General features: G+C 36.6%; 1 protein-coding gene across 1 annotated transcript; it reads left to right on the forward strand.

Annotated features, from left to right (window-relative positions):
* The first annotated feature begins 3,834 nt into the window (after window positions 1-3,834).
* Window positions 3,835-10,343, forward strand: LOC135696525 (single-stranded DNA-binding protein, mitochondrial). Its single transcript, XM_065215944.2, has 6 exons — window positions 3,835-3,970; window positions 5,691-5,784; window positions 6,291-6,428; window positions 6,927-7,014; window positions 8,209-8,297; window positions 9,158-10,343. Exons 1-6 carry the CDS (start codon window positions 3,932-3,934, stop codon window positions 9,202-9,204), a joined length of 495 nt encoding a protein of 164 aa, XP_065072016.2. The 5' UTR covers window positions 3,835-3,931; the 3' UTR covers window positions 9,205-10,343.

The raw sequence follows: 10,343 nt of genomic DNA on the forward strand, positions 1-10,343 counted from the left end.
ATAAGAATGCTTCTTCCTCCCCTTATTTGCATATTATATTGACTTGATAATTTTCAAAGACAAAATTGTATGCCAGGCTGAGAACAAGTATTTACTTAATCCTGTTGTATTATATCATATAATATATTATATTACCGAATGATATTAGGCAAACATTACCTACAAATCCCCAAAAGTACTTTGAAATATACATTGTACATTAGATCAATTTTCAATGTCTAAACTATACGAAACATGGGCTCGCCCTTTTGCAACGGTGCTAAAAATCTAATTTTCTTTTCAAAACACTAGGAAAAGCAGCTCCCTACATTTTTTGAAAGAAAGGAAGCCCCCAAAACTCGAAACCCTGCTACACAAACCCTGAAATGTATACAGTTTACGTGATCAGTGTCGTAAGAAAGATAGAATTATTGGCGGCGCCATTGTTTGAGGACAAAAGTAACTAAAGGAAATTTTCATTGGGAAGAAAGAATATTTGTAATTTTTTGGAGGCCTGTGCCCCTCCCCCCAAAAAATATTAAAAGAAACGGTCGCTAGCCCCGATCATGCAAAGGTCTATTGCTCTTAATTTATGCTGATGCGGAGGAGCGAGTATCAATTGTATGGTTTCGAAAAGAAGCAACACGAGTTATTGTATGATTAAAAAGAGTAATTACTAGAATAATAGGGTCGGTCACACCTGATTTCGCTGGTTGCCGTAGAAATATAAATATTACACGGATTGCGAATCATGATCTCAGATGTTGTCATTCGAACGCCGTGCTGTTATTGTGAAGTATTTGCGATGTATATACCGTTCTTGAGCTTTGATGAAGTTTTGTAGAAAAATGGAGCAACCAACTATTAAACAGGTCAATATAAACTAGAAACTGGACTAGTTATCATTTGGTGTTTGTTCGATGATTACGTTGGATTGATAGTTTGATCACGAATAGAAGTTTAGGACAAAGAAAGTTTGAATCATTTGAACATAGTCTATGGTTATCTGATTATAGATCATAGTCTATGATCGATACAAAACCGACACTTTGCTGGCAAGAAGTTACACATATGCTAAATTTGTGAAATCTTGATAACATTTTAGCTAGAATCGAAGTATTGTGTTAATCGAGACGAATCTTGACGTATGCTAACTTTGCCCATGATACTGTTTAGTTGAGGCTATTATTTTTAGTTTCGAGCTCAAATCGATATCGTTAATGTACAATGTGAATCAAGTCTTGTGAAGACTGAAGTCAGCGATATTGTGGATTCAATTATGTTTCTGTACGAGGAATTGGAGTTTGACTATGATGGACCAATGGCTTCAAAGTTTTTGGCCCAAAGACGCAAGAAGGAGAGCTCAAGAAATTCCAGTAGACCTCTTGAAAAAGGTCTTTTATCGAAGCTTGTTAAATTTGCAAGGACTCGAAAGCACAATGAAAAGAGCGAAAGACCAACATCAGTGTGTTCAAAGTGCAGCAGACTATCGTTTGATTCCTCAAAGAAATGTGTTAGGTGGACCAAGCCAAGGGATGATGTTGCTCCACAAGGAACCGACTTTGCTGCATTGCAGCCATACTGTGAAATACTTGGCTCGTTTTTGTGTAGTAACTGTAGTTTAGAAAAGATGAAACAGAACCATTTACAACACTTACCAGCCATATTTGGATCATCTCAAGCTACTAAACCTAGAGAAGCTGATTTAACTTCTAATGAAAAATTGAAAAGCAGAGGCTACAAGGGCGATGAGTCGGGGAGCACGGCCAGGGCTAATACACCAAACAGCCTCATTTGGAATGAAACGGAAACACTAATGTCTGGAAGAAGGTTAAATCCATTACGCGTGGAAATTGAACGCCTCTCAGCCTTACCTCAGTTGATAGGCAAACGAAAGTATGAAATTTTACAGTGGCAGAAAGAGGAATTGCAAGCAATGCAAAGATCTGATACAATGAATCTTGAGTTAAGTACAATAAGTACGAGTTTAAGCAGCTCTATGGCAAGATATCTAGTTGATGTCAGCCCAAGAAAACTTACGAGGCTTAAAAAGCTTAGAGCACCATGCAACACTCCATTTGAAGGTGTAGATTTACCAAAGAACAAGCAAATTAAGCCGCTTGATGTTATCGACCTTGCATACAAGCTTAAAAGTTTGTACCGAGAACGGAATATGCCGGCTGAAACTTTCCGGTACGTTTCTGGGTACGAATCGTTTGTTTCCACCCACTCGTGGACAGAAACTGGAAGTGAAAAATGCAAAGATGATGGACAAGGTAGCGAGAGAAGTTTTTTCTTGGTGGAAGAGGAAGAGTCTTACCGGAAACTTACCTTAAGCCCCCTGAAAATTGACATCATTGACTCTGCTTTAATACAGGATAAAATTTCAAGTTAACCTACGTTTATATCTGTGTCTTATTTTACGTAAATTGAAGATTTTTCTACAGCTTAAACCATTTCAAATGTTCTTTAATGTCCAATCTACCTATGAACAACGTAACTGATTTAAAGAAAAAGATAATCATCATTTATTTTCACTTCTACAGAGATCCAAGTTAAAGACAGCCCTGTGGGTCTAGAAAAGATGCAAAATAGTATTATTCTCCCGAAAAGTATGAAAATAATCCATAAGAAAAAACTGATACCCCACCTCTCCTCTTGATTTAGAAGTTTCATATGCTAGAAACAGGCAGTAGTTTGCCACCCCCTTGCATTGCAATTTCTTCAGCATTAGTCCTCCCCTGTTATTCATATCTATCCAACCACAGAATAGCACTGATGTTTGGGCAAATGCTTATGTATGTATAATTTTGCCATCAAATAAATTACAATATAAAATTAAGAAAGAGAAGAAGATCGAACTACAGATATATGAAATTTACAGATAAAAGTTAGAAATGTAGGCTAAAAAACACCCCTGGTTAAAAATGGCATGGATAGCATTAAAAGAGTCAATACAACCTTGTTTACATATTGGTCTCTCCAGGGTCCCTTAATTTTCTCAAGGAAAATATTCCCTTCAGTCCCCCTTTTTAAAGATTTGTTCCAAGCCAGCTGTAGCTGTATAAAGAAGATAATGGTTTTGAAAAACCTGTTTTATTAAGGGTCTTGTTGTATAGCGAAATTCAATGAAACCTTCAAATGGTCTGATCATATACTGTCAAATTTGTTCAAATCCTTTCAAATTTCTCAAGATGATACCGATATCAATTTAAATATCTTCTAATCTTATTTGTCTATTTTTACATTAGTCTTTTCATTGCAGAATTATCTTTTGGCTAGTTTTTGCTGGGCTTTCTCCACTATTGTCGATGCAATGCGGAAATTTTGATCGATGCAAATGATACAAGCGAAAAACTTAACTGCACTTGCCCCTGTCATTCAAAGAGGTCAGTTCGGTTCCCGACGCCGCTATAAACCCTTTTTTCAAATACATTTAGATCAAGCATATGCATCGAGCCAGGCACCGCGCAGCCATTGGGCTAGCAGGGGCTATAGCCCACCCACTTTTTCGCAATAATAGGCTAGAAAAATTTTTTGAAGGTTTACTCTAACGAAACTTTGGATAGTTTACTCCTATGTATATAGTAGCAGTTATCATTGACTGCGAACCATTTTTGTTCTTTTTCTAGGTGTTTCATCTTGTTTAATGATATGATGTATCTTATATCATTCAAGGGGGCGTAGCCTCAAAAAGATTTCGGTCACACCCTGAAAAAAGATTTCGGTCACACACACTGAAATCAGCCCCTCCACTTTTAGAGTGATGCGCGGTCCCTGCATCGAACACAGTGGCTCAATATCGAAATAACCTTCGAAATTCATATTTTCGTTACCTTTCCCGGAAAAGATTTTTAGCGCCAAATCAACTGGCGGAACCGAGGCCACTGAATATATTTGCACGTGCGATCGGCCTAAATCAAGTTGTGTCTTGCGAAGCAGTTGTGAGAAGATGTTACGTAAATTTGCACAAAGCCAAACGGCGAAACAGGTAGCATAAGATGCAATTATAATTTGGAACTGACTACCTTTTAACTTTAGTAGCCCAGCTTACCTTTAATGCACCTCTTGAATTGCAAGCTTGAATTGAATTTATGGCCATTGGAGAACAGAACCCGTGTCAAATGAAACAAAATTTACACCGCCTAACTACCTTTGCTGTCGCGTGTTAAAATTCTAATCGTAGCAAGTGTCAAAGTTAATAAGGCTAGGTGTTTCTTCATAGGATACTTGACAGTTATGTATGAGAACCTTAGTTACAATAAAATTATTCAAAACATTGAAATAAAAGTGTGAATTATTGCAGGTTTTCCACGCCAATACTTGTAGCGACACATACTTTTATGGTTTTGTAGTTTTCTAATATAACATAATAGAGGTTTGACTGGTTTTGAAAACTGTGTTCACAAAGTTTAAGTACCAAACCAGGAAACTTTTGATCCATATAACGTTCAAAATAAACTGTTTAATTTTGCTTAAAATATTAAGCAAACTTTTTAGCTAAAATTTTAGTTGCTCTGTGTACTTATGTTTTACCACGATAAGCAAGACTCATGAACATAATTTGTTTGATCTTGTTTGAAAATGTGGCACTTAAAAGTCCAAGGTTTTCATAAAAGCAAAAGATGAACCCTTGAAAGTGACCAATCTACATTCCATGTAGTGTCAATGGAAGATTTTACCTCTGTAAGGCTTCCAGCCATGCCCGTACCCACACAATATACTTTTAAGTCTATACTCCTGTCTTTTTTTTTCAAAATAATTTCTTAAAAGTATAAAACATTTAAAGGGCCTTGTCCATTTATCTGCAAATCGATTCAATCCATGCATGCAAGTCTAAAAGACGGCTGGTCATATGAATTTTTCCCAAGGATGTAGCCACCCCAGACTCGCCCCACAAATGCACAAGAATTTAATGTATAATAGACTTGCACGAATATCAAGGAATGCAAACTCGGAAAGGGAGAGAACCATTTTGCTTGCAGGAGACCTTGGCAGAAAAGGAAATTTTTTTTAGATTTATCAAAAATAGATTTTACACAAAAGTTGTAATACAAGGAAGCTTTGGGTAGAGCCTTGTTGATCCTGAAATATAAAAAAGTTCTTCTTGCTGTTATTGTTTAGAATTGTTTGCAAGAGCTTCCCTAGTTTTTCTCACCAATTTTTACACATGCAAGACCTTCTTGTTGCTTTTACTTTGCTCTGCACAACAAAGAAAAATGTAACACCACTTGAAGGCTAACTCTATATCTCTTTACAGCCTTGAAAACTATCAATTTTTATAAACCATCAAGTATTTCTTGTCTTAATCAATAAAGTTAATGTTTCATCAAATGATTGGAAAGCAAACACTAAGAATTACAGTTTATATGGAACTTGATTTTTACAGTTAGGCTATACGCATGTCAAAATTAAAGGCATCTCCTTATTTGAGTCACTGCTGATTTCCAAAATATTGCTTAATTTTTTAATCCAAACCAATGTCCAATGATAATTATTTCTCTGTAAAATGGTTTTTTTCAAAATCACTTCTCAGAAGTAGCAAGGTATCTTCCAAAAGTCATTCACTTTATCTGCAGCTTCTAAAATAGTGTCTCCTTAAGATGAAATTGTGAAGATCCATTATCATAGTATGACTGCTTAGTTCAGATAGTGGTAGCCCTATATAGTTGCTCCTCTTTTTTTCATTGTCATATATTTCTCTTTTATAGGCAGCCAATTGCTTGGTAAGAAGCAAAGCAACTTATGGACGCAGTGCCTCAAGATTTCCAATGAGTGCTAGCTCTCCAGCCCAAACAGAAAAATGTATGTTTCCTTTCTTCCTTCATTCCCTCTTTCTTATCATTCTTTCTTTCCTTCCCTCCTTCCTTCCCTCCTTCCTTCCTTCATTCCTCCCTTCCTTTCTTCCTTCCTTCTTCCCTTCCTTCCTTCCTTCCTTCCTTCATTCCTCCCTTCCTTTCTTCCTCCCTTCTTCCCTTCCTTCCTTCCTTCCTTCCTTCCTTCCTTCCTTCCTTCCTTCCTTCCTTCCTTCCTTCCTTCCTTCCTTCCTTCCTTCCTTCCTTCCTTCCTTCCTTCCTTCCTTCCTTCCTTCCTTCCTTCCTTCCTTCCTTCCTTCCTTCCTTCCTTCCTTTTTCTCTTCCTTCCTTCTTCCCTTCCTTCTTTCAACACTCCCTTTCTTCCTCCCCACCTTCCTTCTTTCCTTCCTTCCTTCCTTTCTTCCCTGCCTTACTTCCTCTCTTCCTTCCTTCCTTCTTTCTTTCTTTATTGATTTATTTCTTTCTATTACCTTTTTTAATAACCTTTTTTTATAGGTTTGAATACTGTTCAGCTTCTTGGTAGAGTTGGACAGGACCCAAAAGTGGCTGGAAGGTCAAGGAAAGTTGTCCAGTTTTCAATGGCAACAACTGTCTATTACCAGCCTTCAGGTGAACAAGGATTTGCTTCACCAGGTTTGCATTCTTTTATAGATCCTTACCTGTGTAGTATTTAGCAAACACCTTTGAGATGTTTTAAACCAAAATGTCACTTTCTTAAGGAACATTGATCTTCATAAGATACAATAGAACTGGCCATTTTTGTATCTTGCAGATCCCATCTTATCTGGCCATTTTAGCATCTGTGAAAACATGAATACTGCAGATTATAACTAGTCTAAGCCTGCTTATATTTTACTGTAGCAAATATGAAACACTGCAATACGCCGAGAATAAACAACAAAAAAAGGCTAATATTTCGCCCCAGCATACGGGGCTTCATCAGCGCAGCCTGCTACAGTGGCCTTTTCTTCATTCACACATTTATATTTTACTGTTGTGCTTTCCAGTGTTTTAATTGAGCTTTATTAAAAAAAACTTTGACTTTATGAAATTATAACATTATTTTTTGTTTGATAATGACTATAGATTTTTAAGTTGAAATATGCTTAGAAAATTAGCTTAACCCCTTAGGTGGACTGGAAAGCAAGACTTCATGGCACAACATTGCTGTATTCAGACCTTATCTTCAAGAAAAGGTTGAAAATTATGTAAAGAAAGGGTAGATATCTTATATGATTCTTTTTCCTTTTTTTATTATTTGATGATTTAATCTTGATCCATTTTGGTGGTGTATTGTGACTTGTTATCTTTATTGTGGGGACCAATAATAGAGACACCAAAAGCCACAAATTGTCTAAGAATAATAAAAGCTGCAATCCACAGCAAACAAACATAAAACTGCAGACACTCTTGTTAGTTTTGCATCAACATAAACTGAAAGAAATGTCCTAATTTCCTAATTAAGAGTGTCCTTTCTTTTGAACTTTTGAAGCCACTCTTTAGAACCCATAAACCATTCTATTTTTTTAATCAATTCATGTTTGGTTCTTTCTTATCTGTTATCAGATAATTGCTTTGTCTATCTAGTTTAGAATCAGCTTTTCAAATCTGATTTTTCAGATGTTCTGACTGCTTTTCTCAAGATCTTGATTTGTTATCTGCTTACTTCCATAATTCCTAGAACATTTTCAGTGTATTCACGCTTTATGTTGAGGGTCTGCCAGGACTCCTTGAAACCTACTGCACATTTTCGTGCTTTCGTTTTTACAGCAAGTCCTCAAATAAGCCCCCATCTTCGAATGAGCCCCTCTCCCCTTAGAAAAGTCCCCACCCTATAGTAATTTTTATGAAGTAGGCCCCCACTCTCGAATAAGCCCCCATGAGCTGATGTATTGCCCCGTCAGCAAAAGGTTTATCCTAATAAATTTGCATTTATAACCATAATGATCATCCTCAAATAGAGGAGGAAAATTTACCCTCGTAATATTTTTGGCTGTTCCCCTCCTCGAAAAAGGCCCCCACCCCAAAGATCTATTTGTGAAATAAGCCCCTGGAGCGTATTCGATAACTTACCGTAATAAGGATCACCGCTACTGTTGTACCCTTTCATCCTATCCCCCTCCCCTCCAACAAAACATAGATAGTTTTGTTAAATATTATGCAACTGCAATAAAATGATATAATTAAAATCTAAAGGCAGTGTTAAATTGCAGAGTTTCCTCTGCAAAAAGGTCGACTTTGAAAAATGTGTTTGGAATTGGTGTCAGTGTTCCAAAACCTTCAGCAAATTTTTTTCTTAGCTTCATTAGATCAAATATAATGAAAATTGTTATTCCTTAGATTTATCTCAACAATTGAGTCCATCATGGTGTTCGCGATGTTTAGTATTAATGACGTTTTATACAATTTTCAGATCTCGAGTGCTCGTCCAGGGATCTCTTGAATACAGCTCATATGTTGATGAAAGTGGCAACCAAAAGAATAGTGTGTCAGTTATTCCAGGTTTGTCTTGATCCAATTCAAAAAGCGTATTGCTTCCTTTCATTTTATTTTCGATCCACACCTGGATATTTATTTTCTGCTTACTTTCGGTTATTCATTATCCGAAGTTCATTCTCTGCAATGTGTCGGACGAAAAGTGCTTCAGTATGCAATGTTTCCGCCATTTCGTGCCATTTTCAAATTTTTCTACATATTCATTACCAAATAATTTTATATTTTCATTTGGCTGAAGATTTCACTGAAACAAACCCCCCCCCCCAAAAAAAACTCATTTTGAGCAAAACCTTGAGTTTTGGGGCTGATCAGATCGATTTCAATTTTGGCACTGGCGAAAAAGCCACCGTTACGAAAAATTCTGCTTGAGAAAATTGCTTGTCCAAAAAATTCCAAAATGGATAAAAATTTAAAAAAAATGGTTTTTCTTAGAGTCTGAAGGGCGTGGCCGAGAAAATTTTGTCCACCCCATTTTTCTTCGAGCTGGCGACGCCACTGGCCCTGTATACCTGAGCCCCATGATCCGGGGATAAAGTGATTTCTGTTGCTAGTTTCGAACTTTATTTCTGAGAATGAATAATAGAGACTCTGGCACCGAGGGTATCAATTTTGTTTTGGCGTTCACAAATGCCGCAACTATAGCTGTTGGTGATGTTAGTGGTTACAATACTGAAGTTGCTTCTGACACCTCCCTACAACAATTTATTTTGTTAAGCCTTCTTCGTCTATAAATATTTGAATTATATGTGAATAAAAAGGCCTTGGTTATTTGTCAATTTTATAGTTAGTCTAGTATTCCTTAGTTCAGCTTTTTTACTTGCAACCATTTATATGTAGCCAAAATTGAAGTCAACTTTTTTTTCTAGATGATATTATTGTCCTCGCCACTCCTGGTCGCGAATCATCTTATTGAAAGCTACAACCAGTTGTGAAATGTAGATGCATTTATTGAGAATTTAGTATTTTTTCTGTTGATGAATGTTTTGTTACTTTGTATATCAATCAACCCCATATAAATTCTTTTATACAAATCTGTCATTGTTTTTGCCATGTGCCATTGTTTGTCCTATGCTTATTTATAGAAAATAGCCACGTAGAACACTAGTTGTGTGTCGTTAGAGTTGTGCATGCAGATTTGTAAAGGTTTGTTTAGATGTTGCTATCATACCTTCTATATTCCTTCGCTGTCTCTTCATATTTTCAAGGTGGACTTCACTTCATAAATAGATATCGTAGCTACAGTCTCTCTAAATTTCAAAGCTATCCAGTATGTTTTTCATTGTGAAAGTTTTGGCAGTTTTGAAGCAAATCAACCATAGTGTTCTGTTTTTGATCTGTAGCCGAATAAATCGTTTTATGTAGGGGGAGGGAGGCAATATCGAGGCTAAAGGAGGGAAAATTTCGCATGATCTGTTTAGAGTTCTGCATTAACTGTGTAGATCAACAAGAATTCAAATGAACTGATTTAGGTTATTGTTGGTTGGTGTAAGGTCTTGGAGTTTCTCTATGTTTCTTTATATGTGGCATTTATTTACTTGCCGAGCTACAATATCTGCTCTGTCACGTCCGTTGGTTATCAAGAAGCATTTTAGTTTTGGTTTTGTTCACAACGAGGAGTAGAAGCGTGTACCTCCAGCCTCATTTTTGAGAAGAGGCAAAGCAAAAACGCCAGTAATGTGGTCTTGCGGATTGTTGTTGTACTGGAGCTGTCTAGTTTTCATATTGCTCGACCTGATGACGTAATTAGTTTACCCTAAACCTAACCCTAACCCTAAGCCTGACCCTGACCCTGACCCTGACCCTGACCCTGACCCTGACCCTAACCCTAACCCTAACCCTAACCCTAACCCTAACCCTCTACTTGAAATAATTAATCATACTAATTTATGACTATTAATCATGCTTATTTATGACTGTCAGGTCGAGCAGTATGGAAACTAGACAATTCCTGTTGTACTTGACTTTAGTGGTAAAAACGATCTTTGTATTAAAACTCTGAATGTATATTTTGTCGGTAGAATTTTTATTTACTATCTAAATTTTTAGTATATA

Source organism: Rhopilema esculentum, chromosome 17, assembly GCF_057945365.1.
Source record: "Rhopilema esculentum isolate cy_ngs chromosome 17, ASM5794536v1, whole genome shotgun sequence".
Lineage (NCBI taxonomy): Eukaryota > Metazoa > Cnidaria > Scyphozoa > Rhizostomeae > Rhizostomatidae > Rhopilema > Rhopilema esculentum.

What these genes read in the sequence shown, in the direction of transcription:
- LOC135696525 (XM_065215944.2), top strand. Translation starts at nt 3,932, where the DNA reads ATGTTACGTAAATTTGCACAAAGCCAAACGGCGAAACAG. An exon ending in ACAAGGATTTGCTTCACCAG is followed by an intron (nt 6,429 to 6,926) that starts GTTTGCATTCTT and finishes TTAACCCCTTAG; the next exon opens with GTGGACTGGAAAGCAAGACT. An exon ending in GAAAATTATGTAAAGAAAGG is followed by an intron (nt 7,015 to 8,208) that starts GTAGATATCTTA and finishes TACAATTTTCAG; the next exon opens with ATCTCGAGTGCTCGTCCAGG.